The sequence below is a fragment of the Cicer arietinum genome, chromosome 6 (assembly GCF_000331145.2).
Source record: "Cicer arietinum cultivar CDC Frontier isolate Library 1 chromosome 6, Cicar.CDCFrontier_v2.0, whole genome shotgun sequence".
Taxonomy (NCBI): Eukaryota; Viridiplantae; Streptophyta; class Magnoliopsida; order Fabales; family Fabaceae; genus Cicer; species Cicer arietinum.
Genome location: NC_021165.2, coordinates 40,885,798 through 40,905,698, shown reverse-complemented (window position 1 = coordinate 40,905,698; position 19,901 = coordinate 40,885,798). Strand labels below are relative to the sequence as shown.

Here is a 19,901-nt window from a genome sequence, read left to right as displayed (position 1 = left end):
TGGAAGTTTTCAACAACAAATGCAGATCAACAGCGTACACGAGCAAGTTCAAAAATAACAACGAGTTCACAAACTCGCCGAGACACGACTGAAAAATTATCCAGAGCATAGGAATAAATATTAAATAATTAAAAATAATTTTAGGATCAAAATGGAGTCAACACAACAGGGAAAAACAAAGACATAAAAATTTTCACCGACTCGTCAGAGCATCGGAAGGGTGCAACATCAACTTCACCAAAAAATGCAAATCAGTATTGCTTCTTGAAAGTTTTGACGAGAGGAATCTAAAAATGTTGTCAATTTTTTGAAAAGATGAACGTGGTTTCCAAAAAAGTTCAAAAACAAAAATAGTTGTTTACAGATAACCGGAGCCACGACTGGCCAAGGCGAGGCCATAAATGAGTTCAAAGGTAGATTTTGTGTGAGAAGCCAAGGTTTCGTGCGTTTCCATGGCAAAATGAGAAAGAATTCAAGATCGACCACTTGCAACAACTGTGGTGGTTTTCTGACATATAAAAGATAATTAAATTGAAGTGACATGTCTCGTAGTTAGAATCATTGCATATTTGAATAACTTGATTACAGTGAACAGTGTATAAGCCAAGTTGGAAAATAAGTTTCATGTTACCGGTGGAAAAGAAGTAGAGTTTGGAGAGGGAAATCATGTGTTAATTATTAGAGTGACTATTAACTAGACTGCAAGACGAGGATTGGGTTATTAGAGTTTCTATTAACTAGGCTACATGATAATATGTATATTATAAATTTGTATGCATATTAGGACTACGCATAGTTGTATCTCATCAGTCATCATTATTATATATATTTATATATTAAAAATAAATTTAGCTACCAAAGTTCTAGTTAACAATAATAACAAAATATGAGGCTTAATATAATAACAATCTAAAATTAATATGCACGACTCTATACTTATATATAATATAAAAATTAGATATAATATTAATAATTACTAATTTTAATAAATCATCAAAATAAGTAGATAAAAAGAACTACGTAGAAAGTTATCACAACAAAATACGTATAAGAAAATATTACTAATTTATAATAACAATAAATTCAAGGTGTTATAATATTACTCATTTAGTACTATATAAAACTAGCAGATCATAGAAAACATTCATATAACGAAAATTAATTACAAAACTTATCAATATATATTATAAAATAATTTTTAAATCAATTTATTTACTTAAAATCCTATTTCATTAATGAAGTTTATTTTAAAATTTGGGGTGTTACATTATGCAAGATCCATCTATCTATCGACTACTAATCGGCAAGCTCATTTACCTAACAAACGCAAGACCATATTTCAGTTTTTTTGTACAATAACTCAGTCAACATATGAATTCTCCTTCAAATACACACTTTGAGGCAACTATAAGAGTAATGAAATATCTCAAATCTTCTCTAACATTGGACATTTTTCTGCCTGCAGATCAGTAAACGTGTTTTGCATATTTCTTGGAGACTCTCTAATCTCATAGAAATTAAAGAAGCAAGCCACCATCTATATAAGTTAGATTCTATTTTTGTAAACAAATTAATTTTCAATAATAATTCTGATGTTATTCATTAATCATTGTTTTTACTCTAATAATTTCTAAAGGCTCCATATGCTTCACACTCTCACTTGTATGATATTGTCATGTCACTAGTTAGAGTTGTCCAACTTTTGAAGTACATCCCAACACTGTGGGATTGTCACGTGTCACCTAGGATTTCCACAAACCTTGTGGTCTCATAGTCCCAATTCATAGCTACAATTCATCTGCATAATTCTCATATGAAATCACTTCAAAAAATATATGCACATGTGGCCAACTTAAAAATATTTGTGGCTGGAAAAAAAAAACTCACAAACTATTGGTAAAAAATCTTTCACATATAGTAAAATTCAAATTTTACCATCATAAATTTTTTTACTTTGTAAGTTTATGACAGAAAAACCCGCTATAAATATTAATTATAACAATTGCATTTTGTGGTCGCTTAATTCGCCACAAATGTCTTCTTTCTCCGTTTGTTTAGACTTTTAACAATCACAAATGCATATATTTCTTGTAGTGAATATGATGCACATGTTAACCAAATAACAAGCAAACAATCCAATGTTACTCATCATGACAATATGAGTACCATCATCTCTTCTCACATGCTAAGTATGTACAAACAAGAGATTACTCCTGTGACACCCTAAACTCTAAATTAATATAAATTTTATTTTCTCTTATTTTTTTTTATAATAATGAATATATTCAAATAAAAGATATATAAACTTTCAAACATTTTTTTTTCAAAGTAAAAGGTATCACGTAATCATTTAAAATATCACATTAATCCAAAATTTTCCATCAAACATAACAACTTGAAATCATAATTTTAGACAACAAAATCTCTGGGATGTACATGCAAATAAATTTAGTAATAATTGCAAATATAGTCCCACCCCGGTCTCACTATCAGAACGAGAATTCCCAAACTAAAAGACGTTAACAAAAAAACATATATAATAAAGTCTTCAAGACAAGATGGCTTTCACCACTCTAATGGTACTAGTCATCACGTGCAGCTTGCAACTCATCTGCATCCATCGCAAACGCCAAACACAAACAATGAAGGGTGAGTTTCGAAATTATGTAACATTATAAGATAAACGAGGAGAACACGCAAGTAGACAACATCACAAATAAAGAGAAGCATTCAAGAACATAATATTAAAGGTTAATCTAATTCAATCACAATAAAACAGTTACAAAGATGAAATGTTATGCATGTCTTATACTTTATACTTCTTCCTCCTTTGGTACCATTCTACTCTTAAGTACTTTGTTAGGAGGTCTGATACTTTGCCACTACAAGAGTGGACAAACAATTCATGAATGGTCAAGTCCTCATATATCCTCTCAACTTAACCCGAGACACATATACGCGATGGTCAGGGTACTCTTGTGTTGCACGGTAGCTCCCGACCTTAGGGAATAACCCACTTAGGAATTCCCCACCAGAGGTACCCCCAAGGTCTACCAGTCTTACCTTACAGTTCGACTGTAGCCCTCCACGATCAGGTTCATTCGTTGTACTTCTCTGAATCACTAGGTTTGTCCGACCCTCCCTATATGATGACAAAATAATCCTCACTACGACCTATAACACCTATCTCATACTTACTCGATTATTACGACTCAATAAATTTCAGTTTGAATTCACAATATACATCAGAATTTACATCATTATATATGTATATCAGTCAATCACAATAAAATTCCAATATTTAGTTTACACTTCTCACAATGAACAATAAGATGCGCTATAAGTCAAACAAGAAGTTGGAACTAGACGTTAAGGTAGCAAAATGCAACACCAACAAAATGTAGCAAAATTCAATACTAAAAAAAATGAAGGACTTTCATCTCAAGGTACACTACATTTGATCACAATACACAAACAACTGTCCCTTCCATTATGTAACTTTTATGCATTAAGCCTTTTAATAGATTTCAATTATGCAATTAATCAAAGTCTAGCCTTGACTAGTTTACATGGCAATGATTTTAGCTAAAGCAAAGTTACATGCCAAACAGACACTCCTTACTATAATGAGAAATAAACTCTTTGGAAACAAAACAGGCTCTTAACTTGCCAGAAAAATAATGAGTTGAAATGCAACAACATTCTCTGTATACATGTAATATGAAATTCAGGAAACTTGTCAATATTAAAATAATATGCAAAAATTGAGCACAGTCAGCACAAGAGTGGCCAAAGACATATGATTTCATAAAATCAAACAACATGCAATCTTGATGTAAATAAATTCACGACAATTTTGTTAGTTGTTAAATTATATTTTAGTCATCGCTATTACTATTCATATATTATTAATTAACTATTATTACACAATATGACTCGACCGTACGTAGTAAGTCCCAGATGAATATATGGGAATTACGGTATTCTCGTTCATCTCACGTTATTTTATACTCATAAAATCGAACCTCATTCACCTCTTACCTCAATTGAAGATTTCGCCAAATGAATATGATATGCTAATTTGTCGTGTCTTCATCGACTATCGTCTCTAATAATCCGTCAAGGTAATAGAACCACACAGCCAAATCAAATACAAATAAATTATTTACTAAAAATAAATAGGTAAGATTTATACTACTTGTAATATATCCAAAAATATTTTAATATTGTAGATACCTATAACTTTATTAACATAATTGTGTATCTTAGTTGAATTTTTGAAACACTTAGAATGTTTGATAACTATAATATATATATATATATATATATGACATCGACTTGAAATAGGAAATATGTATGCCAATAACTAATACAGATCGAGAATGTTTTTCTTTTATAAGATTGAAAATATATTGACAATTGTTTATATGGAAGAGAGTTTAAAAGCATGTCAATCAAGAATTGTCTCAAGAAATTACATTTCATAAGATTTTAATATCAGCTGATTTAGATATTCAATCGAATTTATCACGTTAATTTCAGTATAATGTAACAATTTTGCTATTTTTAAAATTATAGAGAACTATTTTTTTACTTTAGAGAAAAGTTTTACAATTTTCGTTCAAAACGCATTAATTTTGAGATCAACGTTTCATTTTATAAATAGTTGATATTCAAATAAAATATAATTAAAAGAATATATTAGTTTTAATCATAATTGTAAAAAAAATCAACCAAAATAGAAAAGGCAATAAATTAGAAACCATCAACCACACTTTACCATTCATTCAAGATGTTAATTAGTCTACTGATAGGTAAATACATCACATGAAAATAGTTTTCTTCGTGTATCAATAGTTTGTTTTCAGTTAGTTACACACTTTCCAAAACAGCTTTGCTACATAGTCTGAGGTGCATGATCTGAATGTGCAAGAGGAGAAATTAAATTAGAAATCATGGGGTAGAGAAGAACTGTAGAAGAGACAGAAAGGCAAACGATTCATTTACAATTACACCTTTGTGAAAAAAGTACTTTTCATAATAATCAACATGTTCCTTATCTGTATTAGATTGTTTCCTACATCATATTGTATGAAATTTACAACAAAAAATTATTTCATAAGCAATTAAAACTGGCAAGGCAGTGGGTGTTCGCAAATAATTTAAGAATGGCAGGAAACTAACCAGACGAAATGGAAGATCCTGTAAAAAGATAATATATGCTCAGATTCTTTAATCCGATAGCAGTAGTCGACAAAATCACAACCAAGAGATAACGATCGGTGTGCGGAATTGTGACTATGACTGGCTTTTTAATATGCAGGGAGGTATTGGAAATAGAATGCAGAAAAAGGAGATTCGACACGGTAGATATTGTAACAAACTTTGTTATATATATATATATATATATATATATATATATTTCGACTAGGTTCATATTTATTTATATGAATAATGACTAGCTTTTTTTACTAGGGCTATACTGCGTGATGAGGAATACATAGGAAATCCCAAATAATAACTAGGTTCTTTTTTTAATTAAAAAAGATATTTTAGATAATTGATCATTATTTATTTTTTTTTATAAAAAGAGGGCAAAGCCTACTTATTATTGATTTTGTAATCGAACATTACTAATAATTAGAGTAAGAATAAGATTTTTCATTCTTTTCAAACTTATCTATGACACAAATTATATAAAACGAGGTTTTATTTAGACGATCAAATTTATTTAATATCTTATTAACGATTTTCAAACAAACTTAACCAATAAAGGATTTTGTATGATGTGACATGCTACACACACACATATATATATGTGTGTATGAATTGATAAGATAAACAAAAAAAAAACAATAAATAAATAATTAAAATATTAATTAATAATATAAAATTAGTAAAAAATATATTGATTATTTTATTCCTAACGTCTACTCTATTTTCTAATGTAAGTGATTAATTCAAGTGGTTAAGTTTCACATCTACTAAAAAAAACATAGTAAATGTTTGATATATAAGATTGATGATCCATTGCCTTAAGTTTTTGGTTGGAGGTGTGGTGTTAAATATCTTGTTATCCTGAAGCATTTTGATCACTGGGTTAAATCTTTATATCGAAAGTCACAGTGTTGGATTCTTGTATAGAAAGTCTTCTTGAGGGTGTAGTTAGAAGACGAGTTCCATTGATATTAACGGTAGTTCAAGTATAGGATATAAGAGACTCACACTAGATGGAGAGGTCGTTAGGTTTAGGTGTTTCTTCAATGTTAAAGTTCAATTTAAGACTTCTAAGAAAGAAACGAATATAGTATAATACTTTATTTTAACGTTTCTCATTTATTCAAATTTTTATGTAAAAAAATAACAAATGATTAATCATTATTTTAATGAATAAAAATGTAAAAAATAATTTAAAAAATCAAATCAAATATATTTAATTAAAAAAATATATATCAAAATAACGCGGTTGAATAGGTAGCAAAATAAATAACTTCTAATATTATTTTAACAATTCCTTCATATGTTTGTAGCAGATAAATTATCAACTTCATACTATTTTATTAATAATTCTCTTATATTTTTTGATCCAATAACAACTTCTTTTATTGTTTTTCTTTGAATTTTAAAATACATTAAATTTTAATTAACCATACTAACAATTAGAGGTAACATTAAAGGCACAAAATAAAATAGATGCTCCTTTTTAAATAATGTATAGATTACAAATTGCATGATCCGTTGTAGTCTAGTTGGTCAGGATATTCGGCTCTCACCCGAAAGACCCGGGTTCAAGTCCCGGCAACGGAATTTGTTTTTATTTATAATTGTTTTCCCTTTTTCAAACTTGAAAAACAGAAACAATTATGACGTGAAAAAGTGGAAAGGTCAAAAGTAGGAGCATACGTGGTCGTAAATGTAAGCAACAGCAGGGTGCAGGTTGATAATCACACCCACTAACTTGCCACGTTCTGTTCATGCAAACAACTGCTCTCTCTTTATAAGCACTCATTCTGTAACACCGGTTTCAAAATCATTCTCAAATTCAATACTTTTGCATAAAAAATGCCTGGCCTTACTATTGGAGACACTATTCCTGATCTTCAAGTTGATACAACTCAAGGCAAGATCAAACTCCATCAATTCTGTTCTGATACATGGACCATTCTCTTCTCTCATCCAGGTGATTTCACCCCAGTTTGTACCACGGAACTTGGTAAAATGGCTCAGTATGCTTCTGAATTTTATAAAAGAGGAGTTTTGCTAGTAGGTTTGTCTTGTGATGACTTGGAATCACACAAGGAGTGGATCAAAGACATTGAAGCCCACACTGTGAGTCATTACTTGCACACTAAAATTATATTTATGTTTCTAATTGTGTAAATTTATTTTTACTGAATTATTTTTTAAAATTGACTTTGGTTGAAAGTGACTTGATGGAAAAGTTATCAAAATTATGTGAGTGAATGTTTGTAAATATGGTGTATCAATAAAATGTAATGTAAAAAAATGTGTAATTACAGCCAGGGGCAAAGGTGAACTATCCAATAATTAGTGATCCCAAAAGAGAAATCATCAAGCAACTCAACATGGTAGATCCTGATGAGAAAGATTCCAATGGGAACCTACCATCAAGGGCTCTTCATATAATTGGGCCAGATAAGAAGGTGCAAAGCAAAAATCTTTTACCTAAATTATTAATTTTATAGTATTTTATCTTCTTTAATAAATAATGGGTTAGTTAATTTATTTCTTGTAGATCAAGCTAAGTTTTTTGTACCCTGCAACAACTGGGAGGAACATGGATGAAGTGCTGAGGGTAGTAGAGTCACTTCAGAAGGCATCTAAGCATAAAATTGCACCTCCTGCTAACTGTAAGCCAGGGGACCCTGTTGTCATTTCCCCTGATGTCACCAATGAACAAGCCAAGGATATGTTTCCTCAAGGTTTTGAGACTGCAAATCTACCATCAAAAAAGGAATATCTTAGGTTCACCAATGTTTGATGTATGTGCCATCTGAAAAGGAAGGGTACCGTTTACTAGTAAGGTGATTTAGTTTCTTTTATTTAATTATTATTATTACTATCTTTATTTGATTTTAAAAGAAAAAACAAACAAAATATTAATATTATTAACAGTTTAGATAAATTATTAAGACAAACACGAATAAAATTATCAATTATATCAAATACACATATAATAATAATAATGTATTATTATTTACTAAAATATAATAATAAGATTTTGAGTGTTACGACTCGTGTGATAACCTAAACCTAAATTGAAATAAAAAGTAAAATACACTAGTTTTGGAAGAGATTTCCAACAGTTTCAAAATAGAGTATAAAAAAAATTATTTTAAAATGTAAGGCTTAGGACGTCACACTCATACTTACACAAGACATTTGCATAAAAATTCTTAATTAAAAATCTTTTAACATCGAATATAGCTGAAGTTTATTAAACAAATATTTCTAACATAAAAACATGTTCAAAACTTAGAGACAATTAATTTTTATCCCCAAATAAAAGATCGAATATAACATAATTGATCGATAGAGTTTACAAAACAAAAATTAGTTAATAACTCAACAAAACACAACAAATTACTCCCACCCAGTATCACATATCAGAGCATGAATCACCAATCAATAACCTGAAATAATTGCACTCTTGCAAGCGTCAAACACAAGCAACGAGGGGTGAACTTCGAAAACATGTAATAGTATAAAATAATTGAGAAGAACACATAAAACATTAATTAAACACTGTATCATATCAAATCACAATCTATTATATATATTTAAAACAGACTCCGTTGTCACCTCATCATATTTCCTCCACATATGCAAATATTTCCCACATCAGTCAAAAAGCTGATGTGTACGTCTTGAGAGTTTGCTCTACTCAATTTCTAAACTCCTAATTTTCTTTTGTCTTTCTTCCACAATTTCATTTTCTCCATTCTAATTTTTTTAATCATATCTTTTGTTTCTCCTCTTCCTTCGACAATTTCTTTAATCTCTTTAATCCCTAATTTTGTTTTGTCTTCCATCCACAATTTCTTTTTCTGTATTCTAATTTTTTTAATGCTTCTGCTCCCAATCCTCCCCCCTCTCTCCCCGGACCAACTCGGATCTGCCTTCGAAAGTCTCTATGCATTTTGGGAGGAGAGCATGCAAAATCGCACAATGAATCTTAGAAAACATTGCCTCAGGTCTATAAAAATATATACAAATGAAAATCCTGATTCCTAACTCTTTTGAATAATCTTAATTGAAGGATACAATTAGGATTGATGATTGTTGATACTAAGAAGGTGAGCTCCGCGGTAGCTCTTCAAAATTGCCGATTGGTAATTGAAGGATGGATTTAGGACCGATGATTGTTGATACTAAGAAGGTGAGAAGGATAATTATGAATCCAAGATTGAATCAAGTTCAGAAATTGGTGTAGTTTTTCCGTTGAGTTTACTATGAATTTTTTCATGGTTTATTATGGATGATGAATAAAGGAAAAAAATCAGAAGAAAGTTTAAAAACTGGTTTTGTATGTAGATTTATTATTTTATATATATTGATACATTATTTTATTTTATTTTGCTAATTTTACATTTTCTTATCTAGGGGTGTAGGAGTGAACTCAAGTTGGTTGCATTCTTGATCTTTTTGAAACCTGCTAGCTATTCATTCACTCATAAATTCTGATTTCCTTAATTTGTTGTTTCAATTATAACATGAATTTGATGGAAATAAGGTCATCAAAGATATTTGGAACCGTAGAACCGCTATTTGTTTTTGTTTTGTCATCCTCGATAGTCTTGCCGATTCATAATTTGAAATTATCTTCTTCGACGTCTCTCCGCGGTAACTCTTCGAAATCGTGAAATCTTACCTAGATTATTATCAAATTGTATACATAAAATAAACCTACAAATCTATTTTGTTGTCATCCTATTATGCATTTTTTTTTGTAAAGTTTTTTATAACCTTATTATGCATTTCTTATTACTTTCAATTTATGTCAATCAATTATATGAGTAATATTTTACATTACAAGTCCTCCTTTCGCCTTCATACACAATTACGTCCTTCCACGGTAACTTTTCGAAATCCTGAAATCTGACTGATTATTATCAAATTATATGCATTTTTATTATATGAGTAATATTTTACGTTATCAATCTTCATTTCACGTTCATACACAATTATTCAATGATTTCATATCTTGAAAATCCAATTACTAATTCAATTCTCATTACATTTTTCTATAATATTTCTATAATGCACTTTTTTATTATAAGTAATATTTTACCCTATCATTACACTTATGAGTATCAATCTTGCTTTCATGCATAATTATTTTACTTAGGGGTCAATAATGATTTTATACATTAAAAATTCAATTACTCATGAAATTCAATGAAAAAACCACTTAATCACTCATAAATATCGTCATAAATGTTCTTTATCTAATTCTTTGTATTATCTCAATATGGTAAAGATAATAAATCGGTATAAATCAGTCAAGATCAACTCCATCCAAAGAAAGTGGCGACCGTCTCACCGAATCTCGATTCGAAATCATCTTTTTCGACGTCTTTGCGGTAACTCTCCGAAAACGTTCGTACACAATTATTTCAATGATTTCATTCGTTGAAAATTCAATTACTCATTACATTTTTCTATAATATTTTTATAATTCATTTGTTTTTATAATGAGTAATATTTTACACTATCAATTACACTTATTAATGTATTATAGTATCAATCCTCCTTTCATGTACAACTATATTATTCCACTTAGGGTGAGTAATGATTTTATACGTTGAAAATTCAATTGTTAATTAAATTTATCAGAAAAAACCACCAAATCACTCATAAATATTGTAATAAATGTTCTTTATCAAATTATTTGTATTATCTCAACATGGTAACAATAATAAATTGGTATAAATTAGGTATCTCTCGAAAGAAAGTGACAACGTTCTTCCAGTACTTCCATAGTAACTATTCGAAATCGTGAAATCTTACCTACATTATTATCAAATTTAATACATAAAACAAACCCAAATCTATTTTGTTGTCACCTTATTATGCATTTTTTATAATTTTTTTTATAACATTATAATGCATTTATAATTACTTTTAATTTATGTCAATCAATTATATGAGTAACATTATAATATATTTATAATATTTTACGTTATCAATTCATTTAATTTCAATTTATGTCAATCAATTACTTTCAATTTATTTCTCAATACATTTAAGTACATCAAAACTAAATTAATGCATATATAATGAAACTTTATATACATTCAAGGACATGGATTTTGTGAATAAATAAATTAACAAATATATCAAATGAATTTTGTGAATAAATAAATTAAATAATTGTATAATATTATCATTTTGTAAAATAAAAATATATATTCTATTTGACAGAAAATACACAAATTTATTAAAAATAATCATAAAATACGAATATATTAAAAATTATTATAAAAATTGCTTCCAATTATTAAAATACACAAATTTATTTAAAATTATAATACATGAATATATTAAAAAAGATAATGAACAAAATTTTACTATACATGTATTCTGAAAAAATATGTTAACACTAAACTTTCATCAATTAAATTATATATTTGTAATTGAATGCTATTTTTTATTTTAATTTTTCTTATTATAATGATAATTTGAATTTTAAAAAATAAATAAAAAATTAAGTATTGCATAAAATTAAATTATTTTTCAATAGAATTTATTTTTGGTACATATCAACATAACTACAATTCAATTGCACAAACAATTAGTTAAAACTTTTAAATACCTAAAATTATATTTAAAGTATATGTAAATGTTTAATAAAATAAATTTCAAACTCTTGATGAAATATATTCAATAAAAAAATGTGTTTACAACAACTTCTCATGCTCGCAATTAAAACATCATACTAATAAAACAAATAAATTTAGACTACTCTACAATATAATTCAACATTAACATTATTTAAAATAAAAAAATATTAAATAATCAATCATGTTTTTAACTTTTTACATCTTATTTTTTGGTTTGTATTTTATATTTTATTTCATCAAATAAATACAAGTACCATTATATGTTGAAAAATAAATTGACAATCAAAGTACAAGGAGACAAACAATCATCCTATATAATAAGTTATCATGCAAATTTTTGCAAAATATTTTAAAAATTAAATTAAATGATTATCATAAACATGATTTTTCTTCATTTTAATTTTCCTAATCATACTCAATTATTACAAATCAAAAGAGTAATATTATAAAATAACTATATTTATAATACATAAAATATTACTTATAAAATTTATAAAATTAATTAATTAATATCCGCGCAACGTGTGGACCATAATCTAGTTAACAATAATAATGTAAAACAATGATGCATTCGACAACGTCAAGTCAGTCAACACAAATCAAGTAATGCTATACATGCTCTTATACTATAGACTCCTCCTCTTTCTTTGGTGCTATTCTAACTCTAAAGTACTTAGTTAAAAAGTTTGAAACTATGCCACCACACAAGTGGACAGAAAATTTAAATTGGCTTTGTCCTCATAGATCCCTTAATTCAACCCGAGACACATATATGCGACAATCGAGGTAAACGTGTGTTGAATGGTAGCTCTCGATATTTGGAGTGCTACCTCCAAGTCACCTAGGAATTCCCCACTTGAATACCTCCTACGTCTAACAATCTTGACTTAAGGCTCAACAGTAGACCGCCACGATCAACCTCATTCCATAGTCAACTTCACTGAAATGCGCAAATCAGTTTTGCTTCTTGAAGGTTTCGATGCGAATTGAGAAGAAGAGAAAGAAAAACAAAAAAACCAACAAATACAATATGTCTCGTTTCTCACTTATTGCACTTGTGTTTCTTTTATGTGTTACTTCCTTATATGGAGTCAAAGTTGCATATATTGGAACCATTTGCAACAAAGCTAAATACCCCTTTTTTTGTTTTGTTTAAATCTTCTCAAATCGAAACCCGGTGGCGTAACTGAAGACCTCGTCAGTCTTACACAATACACTATTGATGTTGTTCGTACCGACATAACCAACACAATCAACCTAATCATGAAACTAAGTGGACAAAGTAGTGATCCCAAGACAAAAACTCATTACAATAATTGTTTGTCGAATTTTGGAGCAAACGAAGGAGCGCTTGGTGAGGTTTCCGAAACCCAACAACTCTTAAAGAGCGGAGATTACAATTGGGTGAATATGTGTGCAAGTACTATCATGTCTGATGTTGATGATTGTATTTCAGGCAATTCACTAGGTACTCCACCATTTCAAGATGCATCTGAACTTCCAAAATACGCTGGTGTTGTCACACAAGTTGCTCAAATTATTCTTATTTTGACAAACTTTTTGTTGAATTAGAATATTAATCCTAGTGTTTTTTTTGATAATGTTGCAATGAATTATAAATTTCATGTTTTGAAAGTTTAAACAATAAATATTGATTGAATATGTGTTATTTTTGTGTCTTTTTTTTTCTTTCTATTAGGGGTGTTCATGTTGCCCTTGTTGTCATTGTTTGTGATAAGGAAATTAGTAGTTAAATATACTAATTAGAACTCAATCAACGTCTCTAAATTCACCTGAGATAGATGAAGGACTCTCGAAGTATGAATACCCAAAGTTTCGACTTTAGTCATAAATGGATATTCCCACAAACAAAGTTGGTTGTGTTCTGCATTTGGGCTAAAACCATGGCCACTTAATATCTCCTTGTGATGTCTATTCCTTTCTAATCCAGAAATATCAGCTTTGGTATCTATGTTTCAAATGTTGGTTCCCTTTTGTACATTCCATAGCTTAATACATCTATCGTCCACGCCGCCTCCAGAAGCAAGCATAGATGAATCATAAGGGCACCAAGCAAGTGCTTTGACAGAAGCACTGTGGTCTTTAAAACAATGCAAGAATTTTGATGAGTTGATTTTATTTGACTCCCACACATAGACTAGATTTTTAGTACCACCACTTGCCAACATATTTCCCATTTTCGACCATTTTAAACTGCAAATTGTTTCTCTGTGTCCTTTTACCTGGGAAGTCACGTTACTTTTTGCTCTAATTGCACACAAGAACATCATAATACAACAAAATGTTATTTTATTATCACAATATTTTATTTTATCAATAACTTAATGTATTCATAAATAAAACATTTAGAAATTTAAAGCTAGTTACCATCATGGTTGATTATAGATTCGTCATGGCTTCCAAAAGTTAAAATATTTCCATTCCATGCTAGAGCTGTTTTCCTTTCACTATGACCTTTTAGCTTTCTTATTTGAAAATCAGAAACCAAGCAAGAATAAGTCCATTGTGAAACCAAACAGATGAATAGAGAGAGATGCATGCATATTTACTAGCTTGGAAGTGACAACACCATAGAGATGAAGATTAGAGTGCATAAATCCAGTTGCCAAATACTTTGAATCCTCTGACCAAGAAACACTAGTTAGATAATTATTGTCATTGGATTTAAACAACCGAGACACATGAGCAGTAACAGAGTTCCACGAGTATATTTCTTTGTCTAAAGCAACAACTAGAGTGTTGTTTTCCCCTCAATCCATTGTGTTTGTGTAGAAATCATTTCTGATTTCTGGTGCATCTAATACATTTGATTCCTTTTGCAACCACAATTAATCAATTAATCCAATTAGATTACAACACAAGATTTATCTTATTGATCCATTCAAAAGGCATGTCAACATTTAGGCAAACTATGATTTATTACGTATAATATGAGAATGTCTAAGTTCCTATCTACATAAACATAAACTATCTCAACAAAATAAAATACTAAATCAATTCTAGCTGTTGGGAAATTCTACAAATCATGAAAACAAAAACTAAGTAGAGGATAACATGTGCACATAAAGAAAATCAGTATTCTAATATAATAAAAGTCAGTACATTTGGGATTTCAAGGTCTTTGCAAGAAACTATGTTAGCAGTTGAACAAGGGCACTCTAAAAAACAAATAGGTGCATTTTGCATAGATAAATTTATTTGACAAATGGATTAAAATGAAATCAAAACCAAACCTGAAGTAGTTTTCGACAGATACGTTGATTGTGGTTAATTTTTAAATTTTGTAGTGTCTTGTTGTCGCAAAACATCAACATGACGAATAGAGTTTTTATTTGATTTTGGACATCCCCTAAAAACCAACATCCGAAACGGCCTCCCATCTGAATCCAAAGTTAGCTGCTCATCCAATTTCTGTCTATACGCTCCCTGTCATTATAACAAGAAGAATATGTTAAATAAAGCATTATAAAGCCCCACTTTTTGTAGAATAAACGATTTCTACATTCAAATAAACAATAAAAGATTAAAATCAGATTAATCTTGAGAAAGTAAAGTAACAAAAAATCCTCAAGAATTTGATCAAGAATTACTTTTCTTGAAAGTATTGAAATTGAAAAATCAAAAACTTTATAAGAAAGAATAAAATGAACAATTTCAACACTGAAATAAATAAAGAAAAGATTAAAACCAGATTAATCTTGAAAAAGTAAAGTAACAAACAACCCTTAAGAATTTGATCAACAAAAATCAGAAACTTTATAAGAAAGAATCAACGAAAAAGATTACATTGAAATTTTGGCTGTGAATATTTTGGTTGATCTGTTAGTGAGCAAACTATGGGCTTGATCAAGATCAATTAAACTTCTATTGGGTATGAACCGATCACCCTAGAAAGAAAAAAATATATATAAAAATAAGCATGCACATAAGGAAAGAAAAAGAAAAATATAAGAATAATGAAGGAATATGTAGTAGTATAATTATTGGAAAATCATATTGGGTTGGAGCACTAAGAAAGCTTCTTGGAGTGTACCAATCTTTATCAAGATTTCACATCGTGTGTTGTTGTTGTTTATGCCTTCGAATAATTATCACTAATTGATGATGGTGAGAAGAAAGAGAGTATTGGAAGAAAATTATTTTTTCCCAGTCTAAGGCGCAAAGTAAATATATATGCAGTTTTCTTGATTTCCAGACGTTTCTATTTGAGGCATGGTTGACTCTTTTTTTTAGTAGATTTCACATGTTTTTAAAAAGAAAATTATTAATTATTGTAAGAAAAAATGTTAATATTTTCGTATTTGTTAATCCTTTTGTTCAGTGAGTTTTATTAATATTTGAAGCATGACATATAAAATGAATATATTTAGGGGTAGTGATGCTCTCCAATTTCTTCCAAATTTGACTTGAAAGGTTATTGGTAGAACTAGTTGTTATATTATTTATTTTTCAAATACCCCTTTTGAGCTCTAAGATACGGAATAAGGGAATCATTAAGTAAAATAGAAAAAGAGATACTTAACACACAATTCATAATAAGAGTCAAACACTTACTAGAGAAATCTATACAATTCATAATAAGATCAAACACCTGTTAGAGAAATCCATACTTTGCATAATACCTTTAAGAAAATTCCATTCTAGTCTATCATAGACTTTAGGCATATCTAATTTCAGACCAACTATGTCATTCTTCATATAGTGAAAGTTCTCAAAGGCAAGTATACCATTATCTGTTATAATCATGTTAGTGACAAAAGCACTTTGGAATGGTCCCACAATAGACGAGATCATTTTTTTAAGCCTATTAGCCAAAGTTTTAGCCACAATTTTATAAAGCACGTTACTTAAAATAATAGGAAGAAAATCACATAGATTTGTAGAACATTTAATTTTAGGAATAAGGCAAAGAAAAGTGTTATTAATATTAGGGTTGTGCATGGTTGGATTTTTTTAAAAACCAAACTATATCCATTTTAAAACTAATATATGGATTTAAATTTATAACTAAATCCATTATTTGGTTTAAAACTGGTTATAAAACCACTTGTAAAATTGGTTATGGTTAAATAACTGGTTTTTAATTAAGCAACCGGTGTCGAAAAATTCAATTTTAAAATCGGTTTTTTTTTTTGAGAAATAATTTTTTTCTTAAAATATTCCAATAAATTTTTTTTGATAAAGAATAATTTATAATTGTTTAATTTGAGAAGAAAAAAATTCAATTTTATTGATAAATTTTTTTAAAACTTTTTCTCACCAAAAAAAGTTTTTCGAGAAAAAAAAAGTTTTTTATTTTTATTCTTTTCCGATATTTTTTGAAAAAAAAGTTGAAAAATTTTTCAAAAAAAATCAAAATCAAAATTAACAAAATATTGGAGGCATATGAGCCCCTCACTTAACCCCACAAAAAATAATGAAATAATGAGTCGGGACTTTTAAAAAATTAGCTTAATATTAGAGGCTTAGTAAAAAAAAATTAAAGGAGACTTTAGAGTTTGGTTTTTTTTTTTTTTTTTTTTTTGACAACTCTAGTAATAAGTAATTGATTAAATGAAGTTAGTTATAAATTATCGAAAAACGCTGCCGAAAGGTGGAAGGTCGGTGGGGTGATGACAAAATCAGAATCGTTTTAGAGTTTTGGAAATTTAGGATTTTTGGGAGTTGAGTGGATTAAAAATAGATAAAAACCAAATCCAAATATAAAACATAAGTGAGTATCCAATCGGTTCATAAATAAACAAGATTATAACCATATGATTTTAACTGGATATTTAAAATGAATATATATTCAGTTTCATAACCGGATTTTTTGCACAACCCTAATTAATACTAGAGATATCCTCGTATCTGTTCATACTGTTCAGGGTAAGAGCAGTGACGTCCTTACTAATCGTTCCCCAATTTTTTTTGATAGAATATGGCAGGTAACCCCCTCTGGGCCAGGCACAACAATTGGTTTCATAGACATGACAATTTGTTTATTTTCATCCTCCATAAATCATTGATCCAACATATCATTCATGTCTTGAGTAACCCTACCTGGTACGACATTGGTTGCTTCTTCAATGTTAGTTAGAAGACTAGTGTGGAAAAGATCTTGGAAATTTGTAGTTAAAATGTTGCCAATTTGATCCATATCATAAGTGATATTCCCATTCTGGTCAAGCATTGAAGAAATTATGGATATTCTTTCTCTAAAAGAGGTTTTATGATGAAAGTACTTCGTATTTTTGTCGCCATTTTAGAGCTAATTAGCCTTGTCACATTGACTCCACCAACCTTTGTCATGTTCAAGCATATTGTCCAAATGATTTTCCAAATTTTTAGTTTTATCTATTACTTCCTTTGTTTTGACCTTAATATGTAACTCATTTAGTTGATCTTGCAAGTGTTTGATCCTTCTTGGAATATTCCCAAAAATCTTTTGACCTCGTTGACGAAGAGCCTCTAAACTCCATTTTGTTGGATCTGTGTTGGTGACAATTGCTGCAAGACTTTAATAGTGAAGTTGTTGATGAAGATTATATGTAGCAAATTACAAAGCGTGTTGTTACACTAGCCTTTAGGTTCGATTCGCCCCCACCAATCGGATGCAAATGAGATAACCAGCGAATCCCCTTCAGGGTACTTTGGAAAACTTGATATGATTTGCACTATCACACCAAGACTATCTTTCAATAGTACGTTACAAAATAATGTTACCTATTCTTTTCTCATGCATTAGAAAAGAATAAGTGGACTTAGTATATGAGAACGAGTGAAAGAAAATGGATGGAAAATACTTGAATTCGTTGTTTGCATTCTGTCCAAAGTGACCCTATTTATAGGAAAAATAATGTCACTTGGAAAGAGTTGCAATTCTTCTTCTGCCACTGTTTTCGAAAGGATATATCTATTTACCGTTCAGATATTAACCAAAGCATTGCAATGGTCTGGTGGCAAATTGGTGCCTCTATTTTGCGAGTAAGACATGGGTTCGATCCACTGCTATGCCTTTTCATTTTTAATGAACAGTCACGTCTTTTCAAAGCTGAATTTATCCAAAAAGGAACATCCAGCGAGATTCGAACACAAAAACTTGTGTTAACAAACTTTGAACACAACCACTAAACCAACATGAACTTTATTCCAATTACATCCAATTATAGACACACATATTACCCAATATTTTGGAAATATCTCACAATCCCCCACCATTTTCAAAATATACTTAGTCCCATAATTTTGGAAATATCATGGTTTCAGATAATGGTATCTTACGATTTGAACCACTACTTAGTAAGCTATGGGTTCCACTTATCCCGAATAGATTGGTAGACAAGCTTTGAACCAGTTATTCATTAGAATAAGTGTGCACAACTTACACATTAAATCTCGGTACTATCGAAAGAATTATAAAGATGACACATTTGTTAAGGCCTTGTGTCATGTACCCTTTTCATGAGAATTTAAGAGTCAAGCCCTTTAACTCTTCGAAGCGGCCTCACTTCATCCTCACATAGGTAGACTATATCAGAAATACACCCATAATATGTATTTCAGCAAATTTATGCTATATGTCTATTAAGAGTAAAACTCAACCTTCCAACTTTATACTTATGGTCCAAGTACTTTCAACCTTTGGGATGTATCTATATTCAAGTACTTGCAATCATTCTAATAGTGTACTTTTATCATTGAACTCAAGACTTGATGTTACTCAAGTGTGAGTTGATTTTCCACCATTGATGATTAATTAGATATGGGCTTGAGCCCCATCCCCAATGATGTCTTCAACACCATGTCCCTTGTTAGACCTTTCTTCAAAGGATCTGCAAGATTCTTTTCAGTTCTTACAAACACTATGGATATTACTCCATTTAAAATTAAATCCTTTACATAGCTATGTCTTAGACCAATATGTCTAGATTTTCCATTATATACTTGACTATATGCTTTGGATAGTGTGGATTGACTATCGCAATGTATGGATATTGGTGCCATTGGCTTTGGCCAAATTGGTATCTCATACAA

At 29.5% G+C, this 19,901-nt stretch overlaps 2 protein-coding genes, 1 non-coding gene and 1 pseudogene across 3 annotated transcripts; 3 read left to right on the top strand and 1 right to left on the bottom strand.

Annotated features, from left to right (window-relative positions):
* Positions 1–6,734: 6,734 nt before the first annotated feature.
* TRNAE-CUC (transfer RNA glutamic acid (anticodon CUC)) lies at positions 6,735–6,807 on the top strand. Its single transcript has one exon. It is a non-coding gene; the product is annotated as a tRNA-Glu (tRNA).
* Positions 6,808–7,011: 204 nt separating this feature from the next.
* LOC101498199 (1-Cys peroxiredoxin-like) lies at positions 7,012–8,013 on the top strand. Its single transcript, XM_004506473.4, has 3 exons — positions 7,012–7,329; positions 7,521–7,664; positions 7,757–8,013. Exons 1-3 carry the CDS (start codon positions 7,063–7,065, stop codon positions 8,000–8,002), a joined length of 657 nt encoding a protein of 218 aa, XP_004506530.1. The 5' UTR covers positions 7,012–7,062; the 3' UTR covers positions 8,003–8,013.
* Positions 8,014–13,127: 5,114 nt separating this feature from the next.
* Positions 13,128–13,436, top strand: LOC101503233 (pectinesterase inhibitor-like). Its single transcript, XM_004506487.1, has one exon. It carries the CDS (start codon positions 13,128–13,130, stop codon positions 13,434–13,436), a length of 309 nt encoding a protein of 102 aa, XP_004506544.1.
* A 191-nt stretch (positions 13,437–13,627) lies between these two features.
* On the bottom strand, positions 13,628–15,941 carry LOC105852376 (cell division cycle 20.3, cofactor of APC complex-like; annotated as a pseudogene).
* Between the last annotated feature and the right edge of the window lie 3,960 nt (positions 15,942–19,901).

Excerpts from the sequence above, each read along its gene's own strand:
- LOC101498199 (XM_004506473.4), top strand. The coding sequence starts at position 7,063 with ATGCCTGGCCTTACTATTGGAGACACTATTCCTGATCTTCAAGTTGAT. Across the intron at positions 7,330-7,520 it reads AAGACATTGAAGCCCACACT|CCAGGGGCAAAGGTGAACTA; the intron begins GTGAGTCATTAC and ends GTGTAATTACAG. Across the intron at positions 7,665-7,756 it reads TAATTGGGCCAGATAAGAAG|ATCAAGCTAAGTTTTTTGTA; the intron begins GTGCAAAGCAAA and ends TATTTCTTGTAG.
- LOC101503233 (XM_004506487.1), top strand. The coding sequence starts at position 13,128 with ATGAAACTAAGTGGACAAAGTAGTGATCCCAAGACAAAAACTCATTAC.